At 37.8% G+C, this 27,670-nt stretch overlaps 1 protein-coding gene across 1 annotated transcript; it reads right to left on the bottom strand.

The window, feature by feature from the left end:
• On the bottom strand, positions 1–23,672 carry LOC131714263 (androgen-dependent TFPI-regulating protein). The gene is made up of 6 exons (XM_059012739.1): positions 23,374–23,672; positions 21,576–21,710; positions 13,250–13,351; positions 5,614–5,729; positions 4,659–4,810; positions 1–618 (listed from the first exon to the last, which is right to left on the bottom strand). The coding sequence occupies exons 1-6, from the start codon at positions 23,596–23,598 to the stop codon at positions 593–595; spliced, it is 756 nt and encodes a 251-aa protein (XP_058868722.1). The 5' UTR covers positions 23,599–23,672; the 3' UTR covers positions 1–592.
• Positions 23,673–27,670: the final 3,998 nt, after the last annotated feature.

The raw sequence follows: 27,670 nt of genomic DNA, 5'->3' as shown, positions 1-27,670 counted from the left end.
TAATGTCGGCAATTTTTTTATTTTATTTTTGCATGCAGGTGAAATACAGTACAAATGTATCAGTTGCCTCAACCTTGTGTGGGCGATCAATCTCCAGAGATGAGTTTTTCTAGTTGATCAGAACTTACCCCAAGTCTGACGTCAAGGCTAGAGCCTATGTGCTGAAATTAACAGCTATCACATCACATCAACATTCGTGTCTCTTGTGTCATCCGTGGCAGGAAAGTTTAGACATTTGCACAAATGTTCAGTGATTAAAATAACTCTTCTTAGGAGGATAAAAGCCAATAATATAATACAATCAAATTGCAACATAAGGACAGAACACATTGCAACATTGCGTTTTTATTTTACTCTGTAATACACAACCAACTTAAAGCAATCTTTGAAGAGACACTCAACTTTCAGTACTGTTTTTTATATTTAACAAATTAAGTTAATTGAATGTTAAATAATTAAAACTCCAAAATGCATATACAAGTTACATCAGTTGTGATCCTTTTTGGGCTTTTCCAGTGATCATATCTTCCCTTCATGGCAACTCACAAAGGAAAAAGTGCTTTATTACTGAGATTTTCCAAGCAAACACTTTTTATTTCCTTTTCATCTTGTATTCACCTGTCAGCAAAAAGTAAAATGTAGGTCATATACCAACAGGCCTGTGAATGTTTCAAACTAATATTAAACAAATAGAATGGATTTGTCAGGTACAATCCAAAGAGGTTTAAACAACTGAAAAAGATAGATGCTCCTGAAAAAAGCTCTTCAAAGGCAATGAGGTTTCAGAGCAGTACCATGGTCCAAAACAGGACCAATGCAACAGTATCTGGATCATGTAGGAGGGTGTGACAGGGACCGTGTTCCGTCACTGGATTCTCGAGTGCATGCCTGTACTTGCAGGTGACGCTCCACCTGTGAAGTGCTGCCAGTGAGTTTTGTTTACAGGGGATCGTAGCTGCAGATTGGTCGCTGCGATTCCTTAACCAGCTGGTGGGCGTGTCCCGTTTCTGGCACCAATCCCTGAACAGTATAGATATTATAACCATTTAATGGAACCTATGCATTTGATAGATTCTGTAACATATGTAAGCTGTGTTTATTTATTTTTTCTTTGTTTTGTTTTTAGTGCTTTTGTTTTGTTCTTTGAATATAATATAAAAAAAGGTTGTTCATAAGAAGCCCATAAGTGTTCTCAGTTCTTGTGCATTATATTTTGCTATTAAACATAAGCAAGTCAGTTGGTCTTCTTTCATGGATTGACGTTGCTCTGTGAAAATGTGTCCATATGAAGAAACATTTCTTTCAGCATCCACAGAATTGGTAACAACTGACAAATTTATTTTAACCTTTCTTGCCAAATTAAGAAATAGTTCTGTAGTTCTCCACAATTTGGTCAAAGAAATGACTACCGTTTTCTTTTGCATATAGTTGATATCCGTCCATTTCTGATTTACAGTAAGCATCAAACTCTGGAATACAATCTAATGGGAGGAGTTCTTTATCCAAACTACAGACATGCTGTGGGTCTAAAATCCTTACTGCCTTCAGAAACATGTGAACTGGTTAAATAAAACTGGTTTTATTCTGCATTGTTCAGGGTAGTAGTAACTCATCAATTTTTCAAAAACTTAGTGGAAAGTTTTAAAAACACATCTGTGCTGTGCAACTCTTATGCCAGTGCTCGGCATGTCTTTATTAATTCTGCAACTTTATTATACATTTGATCAGTAACGTGCAGAGGATACTAAAAAGGCAAGGGCTCATGGAGAAAAAAGGGCACTTTTCAAGCATCTCATTGCATGAAAAGCATTGTTGACAATATCTTTATGACTGAGAAAAAGGGCACATTTGGGGCATAAGGGCAGGAAGGCATGGGGCTTAAAAACAAGTTTTTTGCACAATAAAATGGGAACCAGTAATAATGTTAATAAAGCTTTAATAAGGTAAGATAATTGATTTTAACGCATTTGGTTAACACCCCTTTGAAAATAATGTATCATTGTAGAAAATATTGATTTTTTCTCAAACTGAAATGAGTGGTGTGAATAGACTGTATGAGGTCAGGTGCCTAACAAATGCCCCTCAAACAGAGTTGTATTGATGTCCATTGGCTCTTGTTCAACCAGTTGCAACTTGTTGGCAAGATCTATTGGCTGTCTGGCCTAGAAATGTGGCAAGGCTTCAGATCTCCATTACACAGGCAGTGCAAAAACAAACTGTGATTAAGAATTAAGTGCTGTAATTCAGACTTTTTTATTCAGTCTGGAAATCTGTCCAATATTCACTTTGTATGCCATTCACAGAAAGTTAAAAAAATTATTTGGAATTCAGTGTAGTATTTCAGTTTTTTTTTTGTCAAATAATTCCTTTTGTATACCATATATTGTAATATATGTCCAATATGCAGTACATCAGCTCTCTGCTCTCTAAATCAAGCATCAAGGCTTCCTCTAGTAGACTCAAGCTCTTATTACCTGCTAAACATATTTTTGCATTGCAGCCTAATTTTCAAATAGGTTATGTTAGTATGCCAAGAACGTACCACATGCATTAAATGGTTAAACCGGTAATCATAAGCTACTATCTAAGCAACAAAAAAAAAAAGTTTCCTGTGTACCAAAAAAGGGCTTCCTTCTACCAGGCAGCGGGCTATGGATACAAACGTTGGAGAAAGCTGGCAGATTTTAAACAGCTTACTCTGTTTTTTTGTTTTTTTTAAAAAAGCATGTGCCTGTGCCAATTTATTGCTAGATTAGTATGGCATTATGATTTGTGTTCCTGTGGGAACTTAAAGTATCCAGCAAAATATTGTGGTTGGAACCAGGCTGCAACAGTGACAAGTCCCATTCAGCGGGTCCGCGAGACCCAACGCTACACTGCCCCCCCGCTTAAACACTTCCCTGACCAGGAAGTACCTGCTTCAGGAGGGTTTTGAGAGCAACACAATGCAGAGTCCCTCCTGGATCTGGGCTCCCTTGGACCGCTACCCCTCTCCACACAGCGAGGCAGTGGCTGGCCAGAGCAGCCCCAACAGCAACCTCTGAACCCGGCTGTCGTTTGGAGAGAGCTGGGTGCCGCAGCCACAGAGCGGGGTACTCTCTCTCAGGCAGGTGTGAGACTACCTCTTCTAGTGGTCTCAGTTTGGTTCGGTTCGGTTCGTTTGCCAATCGAACTTTGATGTTCACACTGCTCTCCAAACGAACCGAACCGTACTGAGTATGAAAAAAAGCTCCAGTGTGAACAGGCCCTTAGTCTTAATGAATGCACAAGCAATCAAAGTAAAAGTTTGGTAAAGCACTACTAAATGTAAAGTTAAAACATAACTTTTTTTGTGTATTAAAAGGTCAAAAGAGAACTTTATGACCATCCTAAACTATAAGAAAGGCTGTTAAATTGCAGTAGACAGCTAACACAGCAAATCAAAAAGTACCAGACATCCAATTTCCGGTTAGAACTACATTTCACTTGGCTGTCAGAAATGCTAGCCATTTCATTGTTATGAAATGAAAGATGGTGATCTGGCGAGTTTACTTTTGAAACAACAAAAGGAACCTTTGTACCCATTGCAGTAAGAGAGCTGAGTCAGTTTTCAGGATGTTGCAAAACTTCTCACATCAAAGAAGTGACAAAACAGGTATGTTAAGGTGTGGCTGTGGTCTCCAAAAAGCCACCCAGGAAAAAATCATGAATAATGAATGAGGATTGGAAAATTGAATTATTTGTATATTTTTCACATGAACTCAAGTCATAAGAATATAACCACTATACATACATGTGGTAATACTGTGCCATGATTTTCTCTAGAAAACCTTATGTATTATCAAAATAATCTTAAAGTTGGCCATATCCTTTGATGAGAGCATGTCAGCCTTCAAACCCCCAATACATACATAATAAAAACAAATTTGCTTTGGAAAATGGACCATTTTCTAATCAAATGCAAAGAATACCCACAAAGAATGGTTATTTTTGTTTTGTATAGAATACAAGCATAATAACCCAGCCCTGGAAACCATATGGTCATGTGGTTCAGTATACAGTTAAAATAAATTCAGTCAGATAAGACAACATGTTATGTTTTGAACACTGTTCAGTATCTGAAGCCCTGCATGGAGATCAAGACCATACAAATAGCCACCTCAACACAAGACCATAGAAAATGATGTTTGTCTACAAAGCACACAAATAAAAAAAAAACATGTGGGATTGGCAGAAGCTTTGACAGCTACCATCAAACAAACCAGAAGACCAGTAATGCTAACTGCCAAATAGAATATAGAGTCATGCCATTCAATTACATTCCAACCCAATTTAACCCCTTATTCTAACCCTGGCCTCTAGTGTTCTAAACATATTCTTATAACAGTTTGGAACAAAGGAGTATCGGAAACAGGTTCATTTATAATGGTGTTTCATTCTTAAAGCTCTTTACTACAAATCTCCATTAGCATGAGAAAAAAAACAAAACAAAACAAACAAAAAAAACCCAAAGTGTTAGCATACCAGAAATAAACACAGGCATATAATCTTATTCTTTTAAAAATGTAATAAAAAAAATTAATAATTAAAATCATCCCAATAACGATTGAGTAAAGAACTGCAGGCTCAGTGTGTCAATATTATCTAGTAATTGTTTAATGTGCACGACAGTTACTTACCCCAGACGTAACTGTTTAGCGCTTCTCCAAGGAGAAACAGGGATATCACAAGTCCAACGCTAACAGAGAACAAAGCTGCCAAACCCAAAGGGCTAAGCTTTCCGAGGAGAGGATAAACCCAAATGCCAACTGCGAAGTAAATCCAGCAGACCCTGTGAAGCATTCATTCACAACATTACAATGAAGTCACAACATTGTAAGTACAATCTTGCACAGACTGGCAACCTCATTTTATATTAGCCTAAAACAGTAATGGAGATTAGTAGATGGACCTTGGTTAAATAAAAAGATTTGGGAACCCCAGGATACAAAGCTAATAGATTAATTACCCTTCCAGAATGCAGCTCAAGCAAGAACCACACATGATGGGACAGGTTTATTTACCAGTCCAACCTCATATCAGGAACTGTTGTTTTCAGCATCTGGGAAGTTTACCAGCAATGTTTTGGAATTCCCTTCAAATCACTGTATCTCCTATGTGTCAGATTACTGTATGACTTCTATAATTAAAAGGAAACTATGGGGCAAGTTTCTCATCCTCCTCAGTCCCTGGATCAATTTAAATGGATGTTTGGATTTTCAGTATACATTATAAACTGTAGGTTTTTAGGTGCTGAAACCTAAAATGCATTTAAATGGAGCCTTTATGGAACCTCTTGGTATGGTTTATATTGTATTAAACAGTATTTTTGTTAATCTTTGGGAACACTAAAGTATGACCAACTGTATTAAAGCTCATCCTGTGTTAATGCTCATCTGAACTGAAAAGGCAGCTGCTCTTACCATTGAATTAACCCAAATAATACAAGTGAATGACAGAATATGCACCACCAGTAACAATTCAGTCCCTTTGGTGACTGGTTCATTTCACTGTATAAACTTTGGCAGAACAGGTACATAAATATAGCTGGGAATCAACAAGCCAATATTTTAACAAGTCTTCGTCCTCTCTTACCAACTTACGTAGGCCACTGAAATGAGCCCCAGAATTGCCAATCCATTTTTTCTCTTTGGGTAGGCGTGTGGCTGAAGCAGGCTTTCTAACAGAAGCAGTGGCAATACGATTGTGTGCTGCAATACAAATGTACAATTGTGATTTATTGTACTGTGATATTCAAATGGAAACTTTCCATCAGGTAGCTGGAAAAACCACAGACAGAATACAGGCATACATTAGAGTCATTGTCTGTGTAGTCAAGGGCATCCATGACCTTCACCAGTGAAGAAGAAGAAGAAGAAGAAGAAGAAGAAGAAGAAGAAGAAGAAGAAGAAGAACTACCACCATTTTGTTCTTTGTACCCTTGAAGAAATTCTTTATAGTAACTGAGTTTCTGCACGTTTAATAAAATATATACAATTTTATATTCACATGTAAACCTTTGGAGAAGTCTTTGAGCATAGTTGAATGAGGCAGGTATACTGGTAGTATATTCTCCACTGAAACTGACTATGTTGAAGATTTCCTTTAACAACATTATGAAACCATCATCTCTGACACTGCATGTGGCTAATTTTAGTGGTCAACTATTGGAAATTCACATTTTGGGGTATGTAAATGCCAGCAAGGACTAATGTATTTTAAGTTGGAGCACTGTATTTAGAACAACTGTTTAGATTTCAGATTTAAAACCAAGCCAACAAACTGAGTTACCTACTGTAGCCCAGACAACACAACTTATTTCAACGTGCTCCCTTAATACAGAGTGATACAGTAAGTTGTTCAAAAACCCAAACATTATTAAATAACACCCACAGCTTGCTTGGTTACATACAGGTCTGGGGGCAGAACCTCGCCCACATAGCAAGAATACACTAACGGTATCCCCTGAAAACCCAAAGCCCAATGCAACTCAATCATGGCAAATATAGTGAAAAACTGATACCCAAGATCCTCCACCCGCACCCTCGTTTGCATACTGACCCTGGAGCAGTGAACATGAATTCTCACTGACATGAACAGCACTGCACCGCCGCATAATGTATTGTCACAATAATTACAAGATAACTACTTTGTAATTGCTGTGCAATATGTGCCGTGTAAATAAACACATTACCCAGTATGCAACAGTCTAAATCAAAAAGCTGCCCTTGGTTAAAAAAGTACATATAAACCCCCAATGTTTTTATTTTTATTTTAGTGTGGGAAGAATGTTTTCTCTGAGGCCACTGAAACCCATTTGTAATGAGACCTGCTCAGACCTTTGATTGAAGTGCGGGGGCCAGTAGTCAAACCTACAATTCAGATGGGAAAGCCATATGTATTAAGGAGGTGCATTCATTTGTTGTATTACCTCTCCCCATGAGAAATTAACTGAAATATTTTTTTACATATACTGGTACGCACTTGCACACACATACACCTATTTAGAAAACAGGTAAAAAAATATAAATATTGTAGACATTAAAGTGAATATTCATAGCTGTGTACGTTTAACAAAACAGAGTTTACCTTTGTTTTGTTTAATAATCAAATTAATTTATTTAGGCTTGTATATGCAATGTTAGTATGAAAATGATTTTACATCTCTCCTCAGAAATTATAAAGAAAATATCCCCATCAAACCTAGTCCTAAACATGACATTTCTACAGCAGACACATGTTTAACACATTTGGAGCCTAGTGATCTAAAAACAGCAGAAAAATCTGAAAAAAACTAAAACAAATCTACAAGGAAATTATAAAGAAATACCCTCACCAAACATGGTTGTACAGGGTTTGTTACTCTGACATAATATTCTCATGACCCCAAGCAAAGCCACAGTTGTCATGTGCAAGTTGACCCCTTAACAATCATGTGGGCGTGCACAAAACTCAGCTGCCATAGAGAGTATTGACAGACAGGCTATAAACATCCCTTCAATTACATAAAGGCCTTCTGCAGCACCCGTGTCTAAAATAGCGGGGGTGCAAATCTTTTTGACACTGGGAACATTTAAAAAAAAGACTAGATTATATGTTTTTACATTAGTTCCCCCCAACAGGGGAGAATGGTGTGCTAACAAGAGACGAGCCTCGATGGACCAAATGACCTTTTCTTGTTCCCAAACTTTTCTTATGCTCTATATACCAAATAGAAAATACCTGATTTGTCAGAAGTGTTGTAGGCTAGAGACTAAGTACAGTACAAAATGACATTGGCATTTAGACACAGGCATTTCATTTTCGATTTTATGTGACTTACACCTTTAGTCCTAACTAGAACCTAATTTTGGTTCCCATGGACCCCTTTGCCTAGTTTAAATCCTTTCTAGTCTTCCTTTCTTGTAAAGCTCGCTTTTTCCCCACAAAAGGTGTTCCAGTTATCTGCAAACCAAAAACCCTCCATTCTGCATTTATTTTCTAACCATATATTTAAACCAAGTATTCTGCTAAGCCCAGCGAAGATTAATTGACTTCTTTTCTCTGTAAGCCTGGCAGCCAGTTCAGTGAACCTCTCTTTCAGTACCTCTGACCTCTCATGTATGTTATTTGTCCCTACATGGACAATCACTCTTGGCTCTGTACCTAACCCTTTTGTGACCCAATGTACTCTGTTGATCACATCTTGAACTCTGGCACCAGGGAGACAGATAACACTCCTGTTTACTGGGTCCCTTCTGCAAAACTTCCTGTGTACATGCTTTATCATTTAATCCCCCAGTATGATTGTCTGCCTCTGACTGTCTGCACTCTATTGATCCGCAGGCTTACTAGTAGTACCAACACTGTTCTCCATTGTATTACTGACCTGTTCTGTAGCCTGCTGCAACTCTTCACTTTCCTCCCCCTGGTCGCTATCCGGCTCCTGCTCTTGTGGCCCAGTTTGCAGGTTCTGGACTCTGCTCTACTTTCCTTTTGCATGCTGCTGAACTCTGTTCTAACCTATTTCCTCATTTACTTTTCCCTCTAACTACTGTCCACTCCCTGCCTGGTCCACCAACCTCCCCCTGTTTATCTAGTGGGGCCACCTGTGAGTCTACAAACTGCTCTAACTCCTTGATTTCCCCATGCTGGTCTAGCTGCTTTGTCAGACTAGCTATCAGATCTTTGTACTTGCTTTCTGCTCTGCAGCTAGTGCATAACCTACCACGTTGTTCTTCTGTACAAAGACCTACTAACTCTCCTGTCACCCACCAGATATTACACTCAGTGCGCTGCACCAAATACACTCCTAGTTCTTTATACCCCTTCTCCACTGGCACGTCCGACACGTGAGGGCTCGGTACGGTATGGGTACGAGTGTTTCTCCACTGGCTATTTGTCGAGCCGAGGAAGAACCAAACCGTGAAACTCTGGCCTCACAAGATATATGAATCTGGCTCGGAGCTGAGCCGGGCCGAGGGCGGGGTTAAGGATTTTCGTCATTATGTTGCATCAGTCAGTACACTCCAGAAAGACAAACAACAAACATGGCGGGCAGCGAGTGTGATGAGAGAAAAGTACAGTCTTGGGATGCTGAGGAAGTGAAGGCTCTAATTTCTATGTGGGCAGATATTGTTCAGAAATTAGAAAGTTTATGCCTGAATTTCTAACAATTTGAAGCAAATGGGCATAAACTGTGGGTACGGTACACTTAACTCACACACTCAAAAACACAAAATTCTACCAAATTTATTATCCTTGACCTTTATTATATTAATATAAAGAAAAAAATGCGGAAAATAAAAATGTTCTAAACTTATTTACAAAAATATAATAAAACAAAATAGAGCTGTACCATGCAAACAACTACGACTCTCGGTGTGCTTGTGCAGCTTCTTTTTTTTAAGCACCCAAACAAAAAAAACAACAATCCTTAAACGGGATATCTTTGGTAAATCATATTTTTAAAACCTTCTTTTTTCCCCTTCAGCAGAACTAATTGAACTTTATTAAGTCGCCATGAATCAGTAAAATTTGTGGATTATAAAGAAATTCCTAAATATATTAACAAAATATAGTGATACAAGATACATTTTTGAACACCATTTGTTTGCACATCTTTTGGTAAACTGAGTTAATAACAATAATTAACAGCAACTCTTTCATTGCGTGTGATGTCAGTAGCACGGCTCAGCTCTGCAGTGGAAAAACAACCCAGGCTCTCCTTAACCGCACCTTGAGGACTCGGTATGGCCCTGGTGCGGCTTGGTTGTACAGTGGAAGAGAGGCATTAGTCAGGATCACTACCTTTATTATGTTTTCTGCTAGTGCTGTCATGATAACTTTTACAATTTTACTTGGTTTTAGATATTAATTGATAGTTTCTTAAGCGCTTTTTGATTTAAATAAATAGTTGATCATTCTGGGAATCCAATTTTATTTTAATATACAGTAGATGGCTGAACAGTAATACTGTACTATATAAGCATATTATGAAACATGATTACAAATAGTTAATTTACAAATACAAAAATATAGGAACTATATCTAATTATTTGTATTTGCTTAAGTCTACCAGAATGACTTTTAAAGTTAAAAGCTGAATCTTGCTGCAAGCCTTTCAATAGAAGGAATAACTGTGTCATTGTGATACAAAGTGTCATTAGTTTTCTTTAATTTATAGGACTTTATGTACAGACCAGTCATATAACAAAAGTTAAACATATTTAAATACTATTTCATATAAGTTCATGTTATATAATGTTGCAGAGCCACGAGTCAAATTGTATGATGTATTATTAGGGCAACAGTGTGGAGCAGTGGTTAGGGCTTTGGACTCTTGACCGGAGGGTTGTGGGTTCAATCCAAGGTGGGGGACACTGCTGCTGTACCTTTGAGCAAGGTACTTTACCTAGATTGCTCCAGTAAAAACCCAACTGTATAAATGAGTAATTGTATGTAAAAATAATGTGATATCTTGTAACAATTTGTAAGTCGCCCTGGATAAGGGCGTCTGCTAAGAAATAAATAAATAATAATAATTATTAAAAACAAACAATATACAATATAGCTTTTTTGAAAAAAGTGTTACAGAGAGTGAGTATGTACTCGTCAGAAAAAACAGAGCAAACCTACAAAAAAAAATATCAGACAGAGTGAAAGAATGGGTGCATTAAATTATCTTTGAAAGATTTAGCAACCAACACTTCAATTTATTCCATCAGTATGTACCAGTAATCGATAACATTTATTCAAACAGCTCTGGTAGGCCTCACCGTCAAATTAGTTATTTGCACATCTTAAACAATAAAAGTTAAAATACATTAATACCATATAAAGATTTAGTGTTTAAATAATGGCAATTTCAGACACAGGTGGTGCAGAAGGCTTTTACGCTACTGAACGGCTGTTTAGCCTCTCTGTCAATCTCTGGTAGCTGAGTTTTGTGCATGCCCACCTGATTGTTAAAGGGTTAAATTGCACATGACAAACATGTTGTCAGGAGAATATTACGTTAGTGTAAGAACCATTGCGCAGCCATGTTTTATGGGGATATTTTCTTTATAATTTATTTGTAATTTTTTTTAGTTTTTGTCAGATTTTTCAGAATGTTAATCTTGTTAAGCTTCCACACCTGTAAATATTCACTTTAAATCCAGGTTAGGTCCAATATACCAGCTACATGATACATTTTATGTTGACTAGGCTTTAAAGGGAAAGCACTTCATAATTATTTAATGAGAATAGTGTTAAATATCACTGGTGCCTCTTTGTAGATTTGTTTTTCATTTTATTTCAGAATTTTTATTTTTTTTTAATCACTAGGCTTCACTAGGCTTGATTTGGGATACTAAGTGGTTGAGGAGTCTTATTGAGATCTCTGTATACTTAAAGAGAAAACAAACATGCACAAGGGGGCAGGGATCATGGCTAATTGTAATGGGACTGGGATGTTCTAGACACAAAACCAGTGATCCCTCGGCTAAAGAAATGTAATTGAAAATGTTCAGACTAAAGTTGGGCATGTGCAAGTGCAGTAGGTTGAGCATTAAGTTTCATGGATAATAAACTTACAGAAGTTATGTAATCTGTCTTGGGACCTAAATTTAGCACTGCTTGAAACCCGACAGATTAATTCACTTTTTTTCCCACACAAACACTGCTATCTCTGCCCACACAAATACAGATATAGCGATGTTTAAGACCAAAGTGCCTGTGAGTTTGGATGTTTACAGACTTAAAATCAGAGAGAGAGAGAGAGAGAGAGAGAGAGAGAGAGAGAGAGAGAGAGAGAGAGAGAGAGAGAGAGAGAGAGAGAGAGAGAAAAGGTTTAAATGATTAAAAAAATATTTATTTCAGGACATTTTGGACAAAAGCTCTTCAGCTGTTTAAAAACAAAAATTACCACAGTGCATTAAACTTGCTATAGACAGATAGATAGATGTTAATGATGAGTTTGGCAGTCAAGCAAACAGGTAACAGGAACATTTTTTTAAGATCAGTCAATGTTATCTCATATGAACTAACCCATTATTTCCAACTTCTTATTTATTTCAATAAAATATAAAAAGCAACTTGATATGAAATATCCCCATAGCTCTGACATTCTCCTTGTTTAGAATCACTTTGAATATCATGTTCTATTTCAGTCTTCACAGCTCTGTGTACATCCTTGTGAGTGGAATAACCACAGCACTCCATGAAATAGTTTGTTATACAATGGTTGGAAAATGTATGTATGTTTAAACCTAATTTAAACAATGTAATGTATTATTATTAATATTATTGTTAATAAACACAAAACAGGAAACCTTACTACAGTATTCAAGTCCATAGTATTATTATTATTATTATTATTATTATTATTATTATTATTATTATTATTATTATGTGAAAATAATTAGAATAAGGGAAACAAACCATAGAGTTCTAGGTTTACACAGAAATGCATGAACATATAAATAAATACAAAACACATACATACATACATACATACATACATACATACATACATACATACATACATAGACACATATAAAAATGTACTAGAAAATGCAGGCCTGGTATACAGAATGGAATATAAATAAATAAATAAATAAATAAATAAATAAATAAAAAGCATTATAGCTCCTGAGTCATGTAAGAAAAAAGGGGGCCCATATTTAATTCAATTCATTGTATTCATCCTGAAACCTTGCTGTGAGTCTCTCCATAGGTGCTTGATCAAAATTATATTTAAAAACTGGGGATTGATGTGTTAGTTCTGTTTTTCCAGTTTCCTCTCTTTTAGTAATTGTAAGGGATAGCAATAAAACATTTTGTTTTAAAGGAAAGTCACCTAGTAAACATAGTGCAGGTGAGGCATGGATGTCACAGCCAAGGATACAGGATAGAATGAATTACTTTCCTGAGCTTAAACTCCATATCTTCTTAACGATGCAGAGTAATTGGAACAATGAGATTTTCCATGTCATTCTGTCGGTAGAGTTAAATCATTGCAAGATATACATGCCCAAAATGAGAGCCGTTAAAAAAAACCAAAAAAAAAAAACATTGACTTGTGATATTTCATATCGTTATCAAGTTGTTCTTTAAAGTATTAATAAGATGTGTCACATTTTGAATACAGGGATTTAAACTCAGTAATCCTTTCCAGAATGAAACAATGTGGATGTATTACAGTACATTTCATCTGTGTTCTAAAACAAGAATTCAATTCTATTCTTGAACAGTTTTTAAAGATACTTACCATTGAATGATTAAGCCAGGGTGGAAATAGTTCATCGATACTGTTGGGGTAAACCAGCTCTCTATCATATGTGAAGATTATCCAAAAGATTGCAACTACAAACTGAAATCAAAATTTAAATAAAGTTAACATAGGAACTAAGATGCCAACTCTTTATTGAGGGACTTGCTTATGTGGTCTCTGAATAAATTTAATTTTCATTGTTGTGAATACATACTGAAAGCTTGATAAAGTGATATAAATTTAGACTTCTGTATTTACTTACGACCTGAACATATGCTTGTAACAATCATCTACTGTTGACATATAAACCCATATGATAAAATAATATATTGCAGTATATGTCAAAGTAATACAAATATATTTAAAATACATGGTAGTATATTGTCCTCTTTCCTAAATATGTGCTGTATAGTGCACCATATATATTTTTTTATATATTCTAATATATTTCAGAAAACATTCAAAATATATTGCAGTGCATTCCTACAAGAATACAAGATATATTTTATAGATGGCAGAATTCTAAAATATATTTTGAATTTTGCATGCCGTGGCGTGCCCACACTGTTTCTGTAACATACACATTTTCTTTAGTGCATTTTAACAATTCTAAAAACACTCATATATTGCAGTTTTGATTTATTATGAATTTGTATTTATCCTTTCCTGTAAAAGTTTAACACTTTATATTATCGCACACAAGTCATTACTGTCTTGACACAAAACAATTTATTAATGACATTACCTCACAGTACAAGGAATCAGGGACCTTATTAGCATATGGCCGGAGTGGGGCATGCTGGGACCGAGCGATTGGACTTTCTATCAGCTCTGAAGGACAAGCAGACAGTTCTGTTCCCCTTTTCAGAAGTTAACCCTTGTGTGTTTCCCCTTGTGTGTACCGCTGTCCTGTCCTGTCTGGGGTAAGTGTGATGTGTTACTGTATAGTGTGTTTGAGTTGTTTGATGTGACCCCCTGTCTCTCCCGACTGTGTGTTGAATTCCCTGACCTAAGTGAATAAAACTTGGCTGATTTAACTCTGTTGAATCTGTTATCACTTCTGAGAAGAATGCATGTGTAGCAGTAATGTTATAATATAAATAAAAAATATTGTAAAAAATATATCATTTTATGTATTTCAAAAGTATATGGAAGCATACTTTGAAATATGTTCCCTTATATTTCATACTATATGTTGAGATATATTTTAAAATATATGTCAATGTATGTCTAAAATATATTTAAATATATACAATTTATAGAAAAAATCTAACTCTTTGCAAATGTGTAATTGGAATGAGTTTTTGTGTTTAGTGTTTATCTTACTTACATGTAGCTAAGGCAGTTTTGTTTAGTCAATTTCACAGAAAAATAATATCTATAAATTTAGATTTTGATGGCCTAAAAAAAGGGAGTCGGGGTTTCCCTCCTCCCACTGATTTTTGACAGCTTGCTTACTGAAATTCTCCAGCTTTATTGCACATATTTACCAGAATTAATTTGTGTATACAGTGGCGGACATAGCGGTTGGCAATGGTAGGCATTTTTAACCCTCGCCTCAGGCTATAATTTGTATAATTGTGGTAGCCTGCTATGTTACTTGGGAGAAACATCATCCCGTGTTATTTTTTCATTCACAGCGTCTGATCACATAATCGTTTGTTGTGTTTCCAGTCAGACTGGAAATAGGTAAGAAGCATATCTTTTTAGATTGTTTTAAAAGTTTTAAAATGCATAACTATTGCTAAAATATGATAAATAATTACTTAGTAATAATGTTTTAGGAATGCTTGGAAACAACTTTGACAAAATGCTTGTATTGTGCGGTTGCTAAATAGTAATCTTCGACGTGTAGAGAGAGGGTTCTTTACTATATTTCCTTATTTTTATAGGAATAAAGAAACACACTTTTAAAATGTATTTCTGTATGTTTTACAGGTACGTGTATCGCCCTTGTAATTATTTCTGTTGAAATACCAAGTAGTTTCCCTTTCAATTCGAAGACGACCACCAACGACATTATATATGGGATATGCCTGCCCACTGGGTAGGTATCGCTGAGCTCTCTATACCAGAGCTGCCGATAGGCCCCTTCCTGGGATGACGCACTCAGTCCCGCCCACCGAGGGATTAAAACCGTCATCCTGAGGAAGCCATTTCTCTTTTTCCTTCTCAAGATGGTAAGGTAAGACCTCTATGTCTAGCTGAGCGTGTTGATAGAAAAGAGCTTCTCGAGTCGAATCAAGTCATTTGTATTTCCCTTGCATTCGTGTTGAAAGCTAGCTCGCCGCTTTCCACGAATCAACGATTTTGAAAAGACCGAGCCTTTCGCCTTTCTGTCTTTCAGCGGCCTCCTTGCTTGCGTGGTAGGCTGCTCTTTGTTACCTGTCTGTCGTGTGTGAGCGACTGCCTGTGCTTGTCTGTTTCTTTCTTGAGAGTACACAGTTCCTCCACGGGGCTAGGCCTTGCCGCATCCACACTGTTGAGTAGACCTTGCCAGCTGCATAGGCCCGCCCACCTCGGTGAGTCGGGCCTTGTAAACAAACAGTGTGCTCACCCCTATCTATCTATTCTACCATGTTTTTTTGCTGTCTGCTTCAACTCGCCGACAGTGGCTTTGGGCCTTGTGTCCCCCTGGTGCCCAGGTGTGTGACGCGTGGTTAGGGTACACACAATTGCATAGCTGCCCCCCCGGTCTTTCGGTACCGCGGCGCACACATAGCCATTGGTACTTGGGTATCTTGGTACGCAAGGTGCTTATTGCATACGGCACATGGTGCCCAGCACTACAGCATCAGTGCACAGACACAGCGCCACAAGGTACACGGTGCACATAGTGCTCTCGGTACTCAGTGCGCGCGGTGCTCGGTATGCACGGTGCACGCGCTACAGCGTTAGTGCACAAACGTACGGTGCTACACGGTACACGGTACTCTAAGGTGCTCGGTAGGCAGGTGTCTAGTACCTCGGTGCGCATAGTGCCCTTGGGTGCTTGGTGCACGAGGTGCCTCGATGCCCTCTGCCTGTAGATGGTGCTCCACTCCGCTGTAGGCTACGCGCTGCCCCGGTCATCTGACTACACGTAGTCCAGGATAGACACCCCTGTCCAGTTTCTGTCAATTCAGCTATAAACGCTGCACAACTGCACTGTTTACTCTTTTTCTTTTCAACAGCCTACATCGCTTTGCGATTGCAGTCTGCTTTCTAACGTTACAGTGCTCGTTGTTTTGTGTTATCCTCTGCTATTGCAGTTTTTTAAATAAAGAGACACGTGATCCTCCACTCTGCCGCGCCCCGCTATGGAGTTGACTGCTGGATTGTCTCGGCCAGCCCTCTCAGTGCGCTTAAAAATTTCAGTTCACCCGCGTTGCCGTGGTGTCTGTTGTATTACCCTCACAGCTTGCTGTTGTGTGCATGTATGTGTGGTTTTATTTCACTGCCTTGCAAGCGCGATTCCTCCCTGTGACCCAGCTCTATGATGAAAAAAGACATGACCTTTTAAACAATGCCCACAACCTGTGGGGGAAAAAAGCCTACCATAAAAGATATGTCTTCTTAAAAGGTAATGCAAAACAGACAATAGATTGTGTGTGCAAAGTAAATTAAAAGTGGTTATTAGTTATACTACAGGCACATGGCTTAAGTGTTTTTCATGGATATTCCTGTACTGGTACTACTAGAACAGAATTAAACCGTACACGTGATGCTCAAATAAAAAGTAAAGGAAAATGAAAAAAAATACCCCCATGAAAAACGCCTCCCTGAAAAGGATTAGATTTCTTTGATTAAACTAAAACAAGGTCAGGAAGACTAAAGAGACACACACAACATGGCAGGTCTTGCGAGACAAAGAGAAGATCCTAAAAAACAGAAAGTCTGAAACCCAACACATAACATCTTAATAAGTGGCATCTAGACACCCACAGTTATTATTTGCCTACTTCATTGATTCAATTGCCTACAATTTCTGTCACACATATATTACCTACTATGTGTATAGTTTCTTTAAAGCTGTGTTTATTTGCCTCACTGTATTGGGACAATTATTCCAATCATATGGGACAAAATAAGGCATCTTGCACTATTTCTTCTACAGTAAATCGAAAGAACTTAGATGTCTTTTGTTATTTTTTCTAAATACTACAATTTTGTAGGAAGGATGTTGGGTGCCCCATAAAAACAACAAAACAAATGCATCTTAAAAATATGCTGTGGCAGGGCAGGAGCCCTGCACATGAAGAGGACACTCCTGGGACTCTGCCTGCTGTGTGTGATTGGTGTGGAATCCTAATCAGCAGGTAGGTGTGTTCCAGTGGGGCATCAGGCATACAAAAGTCCCATTTATTCAAAGCCAAAGCCAACGGGCTGTCCACGTTACCCAGATAAAAAGACGTAAACACCTTGCTGAACCAGGTGTGTGAACCAGGGTAGGATACCGATTATTTATAGAGTAAAGATTAGTTCAGGGATGTTAGATTCCCTTAAAAGTATAGCGAGGTAAATAAGTGGGACCTCCACTTATTAAGGAGTAGTGCACAGCGTTTTCACGGCACATTTGATTTTATAGTTTTTTGTACAGTGTTTTATTTTGATTTACGTACATTCCCATGTATGTCCTCAGTGTGCTACCATTGTTGGTAGTTTCACGTGAACTGTTCTGTTAATGTAAATACAACCTGTTCACCTGCGGGGCAGCGAATGCATGCACCCACATGTCAGGCGCCTGTCACATACTGTATGCACTATACCAGTACCAGAGTTGTAAAGACTGGAGTCAGTGACTCGACTGGAGTCGCAATTTTCGGTGACTCGACTCGACTCGAGTACCGGCCCAAAAGTATCCACTTGACTCGAGTCATAGTCTTTATGATAAAATAAATTACACAATCAGTTTTGTTTTCAATAACAGGGCCCTTCTTCTGATGCGTACAAGCCCTGCCTCTTTATGAGCGAGAGGAACACGTGACAACATAGAGACAGAGGGAAGAGCGTCAGCAACATGGAAGGTAAATCAAGAGTACCTGTGCTCGTCGAGTTCACAAGAACTATGGAGTAGACAAGGAGAGAAATCAGCAAATCAGAAACTGTGTCTAAAATAACTGAAATCGGTTTTGGTCTTTTTTATTAATTCAAATTCTTACCAATCAATACTTATTTGGTGGGTAGATGTGTATAGATTTTTATTTATGTAAGCTTAAAACTTAAATGCAGTAGAAAAGTGGTTTAGTATTTGTTGTCTGTTTTAATGTATATTGATCTAACATTCTTGTTTTTTAAAAAAATCATTGTTTTAGAAAACGAAAAAGAACTGGCAAAAAAGCCATATTTTGCTAAAATTGTAAGTTGTTCAGACTACCACTTGCGAATCCAAACTCATGTACAAGCTTATAAACTTAAAACAAAATGTTTTATATATTAAATTAATGTAATAATGCGCTGTAAAAGAAATGAACACACAAACAACCCTCTGGAGCTTTAATAATTATATATATATATTTATTTATTTATTTATTTTACATTTCCGTAGGCTACAACCACTGGCACTATAGCACACGGAACAGATGATCAATGAAGCTGTTGCACGGTCATCTTTGTTTTCCAGAATTCCTGAATTCATTTAATCAGCTCATAGGCAGCAGTGTGGAGTAGTGGTTAGGGCTCTGGACTCTTGACCGGAGGGTTGTGGGTTCAATCCCCAGTGGGGGACACTGCTGTTGTACCCTTGAGCAAGGTACTTTACCTAGATTGCTCCAGTAAAAACCCAACTGTATAAATGGGTAATTGTATGTAAAATGATGTGATATCTGTATAATGTGAAATAATGTATAATGTGATATCTCTTAACAATTGTAAGTCGCCCTGGATAAGGGCGTCTGCTAAGAAATAAATAATAATAATAATAATAATAGACATAGACATGTTTGATTAATTTAATAGATCAGGATTTGCATCTTGGATAGATGTTTTAGAGTTAGTTTGGTTAAAAACCTTTTGCTTTTTTTAATGAATGCATTCATAAAAACAAAAATGGGCAGACCAGACCACAGCAGCATGATTTTGGGAACAGGCACAATCAACATTGCCAGACGAAAGGAGGTTGAGGACGGAACTGTATTGTTAATATTGTTAATTTTTAAGTTGTCTGTGGATTTTGTCATAGTGAGTGAACAGATCAATTATTACACCAGTAAAAAAAAATGTGTTTGTTTGCGCTGCTGGGGTATTTTGCATGTGTTTATGGAACAGCAGCTACAATACCAGTCTTTTACGTTAGCAGGGTTATTCAAAATACAATTGACCTCTTAGTATTACTGTACGTTTGCACATTTTAACTACATTGATGATTTTATTTAGACAAACAACTGGGATTTTATTGTGCTAAGTATAGGTTTTAAAGGGTTTATGTTGTGATCTGAAAATAACGAAAATTACTTACCGGTATTTTGTAACATGCATTATTATGCTAAACTCTTAGCCTTTCAAGATACATTTCTTTCTGTAATATTAAGCAAATTAGTCTGAGTTTATTGATTTTGAACTGGAGCATGTATGTGCGAGTATGCAATGGTTTTAAAACTCTGATTTCGCCTCAGTTGCATTACTTGGACTGTTTTCCTTTGTTGCTGCTATGTTTTAAGCTTAGAAGCAAGATCTCTATCTCAGATATCAAATTAAATGCCATATTTCCTTTCATATGGTTAAAGGGTATATAAGGACCTTTTTATTTTACTGTGTTACATGTTCCCATGTGTTGCTACCACTTTTTTAATTTTTAAATTTCATTCCCTGCCTCAAGATGCTTCACATGTACCTGCATGAACCACTCAGAACTAAATTTCCCATCATCCTCCTGCTCACTGGTAAATCCATCTCAGTTACATATGTGAGCAGGAGGATGATGGGAAATGTAGTTCTGAGAGGTCCATGGGAACATGTAACACAATAAAATAAAAAGGGCCTTATATACCCTTTAAGGTTTATATATCAGAGAGTTTCACTGTTGAGAAAAGGTGAAAAACACTCAGGCTGCCATTAGTAAAATTGTAAATAAATGGTTAAATGCATTATTTTGTTTTGTGGTATCCATTTCTATACATCCAACCTAATTAAGCACAGGTAAAAGGGCCTATGTATGGTCAATAACAAAACCTGCTTAGAAATAGGCCAAGGAATCGTGAATTCACTGAAATGGAGAGACAAAACACAAGGTAGAAACATTGGACCTTTAATGCTGAACATCAGTGGGGCAAGTATGACCACATTATTGTGCATCTCAATTTTGTGTTTTTAATTTAAATGTTATTTTCTTTTTACTGTAGATTGCTAATCTTCTGTCTCCAAAGTACTTAGAGCAAGCCTGCTTCCCAGCAGACAGTTTGTAAATTTACTGGTTGATTTTGGAAAAATTCCACTCAGAGGTCATTTTCGACTTCTGGCTGTTTATTCTGAGATCGTTAAGGCAAAATGTTGAACTTCAACCATATCCTTGTATGTTATTCCTGTCAAGGATGGGGCAATGGCTCTGCTCCAGCTACTATAAAAGGACTACAATATGACAACAAGTAAACCTAAACTATAAAAAGTTTGTCATCCTCTGATGCCCACTGATGTTATTTCGAGGCTCCTCAAAGAGGCCACCAGTTTGAAAACTGTTGTTTTATGTAATATCATTGGGTATTATTGGTAGGTCTATTAAAATGGTCAGGCCTTTGTTGAAAAATTCACCATTCATTTTTTACAGTAATTTGGATTTACGTTGAATTACATTCAATCATATTTTATCCAAGTTCTTGGTAGTTACAGACCCAAAGAATGTTTGGTTTAGGGCTAAGCAAATTGCCTGGCCCAGAAAGCTCTCTTCAATTGCATTATTGGCATCTCAGTACATTAAACTGAATGGAAAGGCAAGGGCTGGATGCAGAACGCATAAACCATATGGTTCAAAGACGCAGGTCTTACTAATGAACTCGAGGAAGCTCTGTAGTGGAGAGGTGAGTATGTGTCTTATGCTGATATTAGTATTGTCAACATCAACCACTGTTTTATAACCTTAAAATGAATATTAAAACATTTATTTAAAAAAAGTCGAGTGCTGGCACCCCACCCATTCAGTGTATTTTTTTTTCAATGCATCATTAGTAAAATGAGATATTCAGTTTCATCGCAACTTCTAGGTGACCGTTTATAACTCTGAGGGATGTCTTCTGCACTTTTCACCATCTGATTTGATACAGAAAAGGTCTATTTGGACTATGTGAATCCTGTGTTATGGAATCCTATGTTACAATGCATAAAATAAAAATAAAAGGTTTGGTTCACTTACTGCACCCACAGGGAACGCCATAACTGAATAGAGAAGGTCTTTGTATAGATTAAGCCTCTTAAAATCTTTCCCTTTGACAAATAAATGCTGGAGGTCAACCACAACAGCAAATCCAAAGAAGACCATCTGCAGAACCTAAAATAGATCAAATAGATTATTTTAATAGAACGGTCAACACATAATAATGATGAAATAAACAAGGATGGTATGGTATCTACCCAATAGTTTCAAATTACAAAATAAAAATCAGTCATGTAAAGCAAAAATCAGATTAGCACCTGCATCATACACAAGAACCCTCGTCACGGTGGTATTTTCAAGAATAAGGCAGTTTTCAATTTATGCTTTAAAAAGTCATTTTATTGATAAAGTATACGACTCGTGTCAGCAGTAGAATCTCTCACTGGGCTGGAAGTAAAATGCTGTTGGTTTTGAATTTTAGTGAAGTAAAATTATAACAATGTATTTTTAAAACAGTTTATTTCAACACAGTATAGCCATTTTGAGAGTTTGAAATATTTAAAAGAAAGACCAAGTAAGTCTGGATAGTCTTTTTTTTTTATTATCATTCATCATTCATTCAGTGGTTGGAGGCTAAGTTGTGCTGGTTCAAAAAGTAAAGCCTTATGACATTGGGTATATTGCAGGAAAATAACGATCTGTGCAGAGCCTGTAACTTTGAATTCCTGTTGAAGTATCATGAATGACAGACTTTAGCGAATGAAATTAGAAAACAACACTGTTGCAGTTGCATGCTGTTTTGTTATTGGAATTACTGATTAGGCTGTCTGAGCGTATGCTCATGTTGCTGCATATTTTGTAATGTAACGCACTGTGGCTGTTGCCACAGCAACATGCATTGTTATCAAACCTTGAACTGATGAGGACATTCTAATGTTTGTCACAGCTCACTGCCTTTTTTTATTAAATGCCATAAATTAATCTGTTGGAGTGAGGAGCGGAGTGGTATTGAAAAGGTCAATAGTGTTTTTTAAAAGTTGTTTCAAAGTGAAAAATCCTACGCTGACCTAACATTTAACTGAATGACTCAAAAAGATAATGTTATGTGTAGCTGCTGAGCATAAACACATCAGTGTCAGTCAGTCAGTTCTGGATATGTGGAACTAAATGTAATAATCAACCCCAAAAATTATAAATAACAGAGATTTACTATATAATTTATGTTTTAAAACAATGTTTTAAACCCCAAGTTCAAGTAAACAAAAATAATATTCTATTCTTAACCAGAAACAAGTTGTTCAATTGTATATTTACTTTTGTATTTGAATTACAGAAGTCAAAATGTTTGAAATATGAGACAATTCACTGAAAACCTACACCAATCTAGACAGCAGAGGATCCCAAATACACTTACCTGCAGATCTCTCAGTATTAATCAGATATTCTGAATACAAAGTTCAGAATCAAAACAGAAAGCTGACTACACTAAAGATTGGCTTGATTGGCTATGTTTTTCTTTGCAGTTTTATTTGTGCTAATTTTCCGTCTACAGATAAGGGAGACATTATGAGCTTTCTCATTATTTGTGGTAACCCTACAGGGTAAATATTACATACAGTAGTAACTACAAAGTTACACACATAGTACATTAGCAATTTCTGTTTTCTATATAGTGCTACCTAATTGTGGAAACATCAAAGAATACCATGGATACAGTAAATCACTTTATTTGCTTAGAAGAACACTGTATACTGTCACAATGTTTTATAGATGCCATGTTCTGTTTTAGTCAATGATTTCTCCAACATAAATACAATTAGGAATGCATAATTCTTACCAAATTTAGGAAGGTGAGGTATTTCCACGGGCCACCATACAGAAAAAGCCCATCTGGCAGATCATCCGGATTAACAAGAAGCAATATAGTAAATAAGAAAGTATACCAGGCAATCATAGCAATATGGTAAGCTTTGCTCCAAATGGTTCCATTCATGGTGCCTCTTGATGTACTGGATAAAGCTGAATAGTGACTGAAAGGGAGATTACAATTTCCAAAACCCATATGGCAAATATAGCTTTGGACCTTACTGATATTGTGAAAATAAAACCAACACGTGCCTGTTAACAAGAGGGCATTTTTGCTTCTACAAACAAGAAAAGAAAAGCCCTTATTGTAAGATTAAAGCAGATCAGTGAAGCTAATTATGGAATTAGCCAAGGAGTTTATGTAAGTATTTTGATGCACAAGGAATTTACTGTGTTTACTTACGTAAATGAAAAAATAAAATCTAATACAAAGCAATTTTGTTAAAGCTTATAAATGCCAATTTAACACACATGACCCACCAATTATGCATTTAAACAGTTACGCAGCTGCAGATATTAATGAACTTTTTTAGCAGCTCAGCTGAACTTCATGACTTACTTAATGAAACAAATGTATTGACAACATATTGTAATATATTAAAATATTATCATAACCCTGGTTCCCTGAAATAGAAATGTAACCATGACCGAATGGGTATTTACCTCTTAAAGACCTGAAACCTGAATAAGATATATCAAAGCTGCTCGTAGAGCCTGTGACGCAGTCATAGCCTGCCCCCGAGGGTACAAAAACACTGTGGTCACAGACCTAAATGTCATTTTTCCTTCAAGCCTGCTGCAATCATGGACGCAGTGACCTTGAAGGTTACTGGCTACATTTCTATTTCAGGGAACCAGGGGTTATGATAATAGCCTAACATTCCCTTTCAATTATGAAATGTAGCCATTACCATATGCGTAAGTGTACCAAAGCCATGGTAAGGGCAATATTGCAGAACGACTGCTGCCTTGTGCATTGCCATATGGAACCCCAGTAACAAGTAGCTAGGGCTAAAAAATTGAGGGAGAAACCCAACTCTATTCCTGTGTTGTAAGGGTCGACTGAGAAGCCACCCTTAACACACTAGTTCCAAAACCAGGGTTTTGAGGATCCATGACATTAAGTCTGTAGAACCTAGTGAAGGTATGGGGAGTCCTTGACAGATGCACCCTGGAATAAAGAACACAAAGTTGCCATGCCCCTGGTGGAATGGGCAGTGAGTTTTTCTGCAGGGGTCAATTTGGCCATTTCATAGGCAGTCCTGACCGTGTGTGCTATCCATTTGGACAGCCTCTGCTTAGACAGCAACTTGGCCCGGTCCTACCTACCTGATTTTCTCCAGACACACTGGTAGCAAGGTGAGCAGTGGGAAGGCATATAACAGTTGCCTCGGCCACTAGTGTGCCAATGCATCTATTGCCAGCAGGTCCCCACCTATTATGGAGAACCAGAGGGGAGAGTGGGTTGATTCCTGGGAGGAAAAGAGATCTATCTCTGCTCTCCCAAACATCTCCCAAATGAGGCTCACCACCTTGCCGTGAAGTCTCCACTCTGAGACATTGGGGACTCTCCTTGAGACGTGGTCCGCCGCTCAGTCTGTCACCCCGGGCAGATGTACTGCCCATAGTGAGAGGAGGTTCTCATGTGCCCAGAGCAAAAGCTTGTGGGCCACAACATGGAGACTGGGCAACCTAAGGCCGCCCTGGTGGTTGCTGTAAGCCACCACTGTTGTGTCTGTACGGACAAGCACATGTCTCCCTCGAACCACATGCAAAAAATTCTACAAGGCCAGGTAAACTGCCTGCAGCTCTAAAATATTGATGTGGAGACCCTGCCAAGAGGAGTTCCACGCACCTTGCACACCCCTGCCATTCCACACAGTGCACAGCCCAGGCTGGACGCGTCTGTGGTGACATCTTCTGGTGACACTGCACAGCAATACGCCAAGGCGTAGATGGGCCGGTTGTTTCCACTAAGGGAGTGCTTTTAGACAGTGATGAGACACTGTCAATAGGCAGTCGCGATTCAGCATTCGCTTGGCCTGATTGACTGCAAAAGCTGTTGCATTGTCAACATTTTGAGCCTCCTTTGGCTCAGATACAGGTTGAACGGTAGTAAGCACCCAGATGTCTGGTGCACTGATGCCAATAGCCCAGCCACGGGCCGGTTCCGAACATTAGAGGCTGCTGAGGCCTAGGGCGCCAGTTTGCCGCTGGTTTACGCACTGGAGGTGGTCGCTTGGGAAGCAGGTGAACTGCTAACCTGCTAACAGAGGTGCCTTGTCCCAGCATGCCTGGGAAAGCCAAAGCTGCCTAGCTACCTGCGCAGCCAGGTTCCTACCCACAGCCTGCACGTTGAGTTTAGACACACAGAGCAGGTTCTTGTTAACCAGACACAGCTCATCCAACTGTTGTGGTGAGGGCCTGTGGTTCTCAGAAAGGGACATCAGCAAATGACACTGGTAGGCTGCCAGGATGCTATTATAATTGCCCAGCCTTGCGACAAACGTACTGGCTGAATAGGCGCGCTTGACGATCACCTCAGAGACCCGGCACTGCTTGTTGGGGCAGGTAGCGTCTTTGGACAGGTGTTCTAAATAAGCCGCCTGGACCAAGGCGGCAATAGAAGCCTCTACAGGCAGAAATTGGGCCAGACCCAGCTTCTCCGCATCGTGTTCTCTATATAGGCCGAGAAACAGCAGGAGCTATTGCCGTGTGATCCCAGGAAGATGATTTCAAAAAGAAAATCTGTGTGGAGGGGGAGCTTAACTGCAGGGGATGTGCTGTCAGACTCCATGTCCTCAGACTGGAACGCCAGCTCCTGTTTGTCAGCCTCCTTAGAGGCGACGATGGATAGTATGTCCTCCTGTAGCCAATCTGTCTTTGTAGCCCCCAGGGGCCCTGTGACAGAGAGAGAAGGAATCTGAGCTGAAAATCTTCCTCCTGACCAGTAAGGGTGCTGTGTATGCTTTCCCATAGACGGGGCGACTCAATGGTAGCAAAGATCTTCTATACAGAAAAGATGGTCAACTCCACTGATTTAACACTCGAACTTCCGTCCGTGCTTAAGAGGTGCATCATGGGAATCCAAAGAGTTCCGGTAGCGACTTTTCCCCTCTATATAATGTAAAATCTGCCTAATTTCTTATTCCAAGCCTGCTCTTTTTAAAACGATTGCATTTTTAAACACGATTCACCTAGATTTATTTAGAGACACCCCTCATTAACACATACGTGTTATTATTTCTACGATCAATGTTTTCACCTGGCCTGACAAGAGCTCTTTATCGCTGAAGTACAGACAGAAATTGCCACTGTCATGCATATTCATGAGCAGTCAAGACTGGGGCGTGGTTTGGTAGCGGGTAGATTAGGCCTATTATTATTATTATTATTATTATTGCAATCACTAATAATACTAATGCTTTGGAGGTGTTCCGCATTTCATTTTCTCTCTTTTGAATTTTCCACGGGATGATCTTTTGTAAGTTTTACAACTCCTGAATTCAGCTTTTTATTTATATACAGTAGATGCTATTTGGTAGCCATCAAAAAGTTGTCATTATCTGAAAGTGGTTAATAAGCAAAAAACTATAGGATAGGATTGGTTCCTGTAAAAATGTTAATAACCAAAAGTTGTCTTTATCAGAGTTGCTAATAAGCGGCATCTATTGTGTAAATGCATAATTAAAAATGCATTGTCTATTTATTATCTGTATCTATCAATTAATAGCAACTACTTCATTTAAAAAGATGTATTTCTTTAAGAAGCTTGTCATAGGTTGAAGTCTGTTTCATATCCTTTCTCCTTATATGTATGATCCATTGTTTACGCATTATTAAAAAGTGTCTATTATTAAAAATACAATATCTATTATTGAAAGTGTCTATTATAAAAAATACTTTGTATATTTATGTCTTATTAATAAAGCAACTGCTTCATTTAAAAAGATTATTATCAGCTATTTATATTCTTATATTCAGTATTTATATTCTTAGCTCAGTTCTTAGTTATGGTTGCAATTCATGACTGAACAGTTTTGATTACTATAGCAATAGTAGTTATTAATGTATGTTATGTATGTTTTACGTATATCCTCTTAAAATTTATATTTGATTTACGGATATCAAAAGATCATCCTACGGAAAAATGAAAAGGGAGATTGTTGAATATTATTTTGGGACTGCAATCCTGCTGTATACCCACCGATACCATTGATGGTAGAGGGGCGGATTGATTATTATTTATTTAATAAATACGGACTGTT

This window comes from Acipenser ruthenus, chromosome 3, assembly GCF_902713425.1.
Source record: "Acipenser ruthenus chromosome 3, fAciRut3.2 maternal haplotype, whole genome shotgun sequence".
NCBI lineage: Eukaryota > Metazoa > Chordata > Actinopteri > Acipenseriformes > Acipenseridae > Acipenser > Acipenser ruthenus.
The sequence above is the reverse complement of the archived record's forward strand: the minus strand, read 5'-3'. Positions and strand labels throughout refer to the sequence as shown.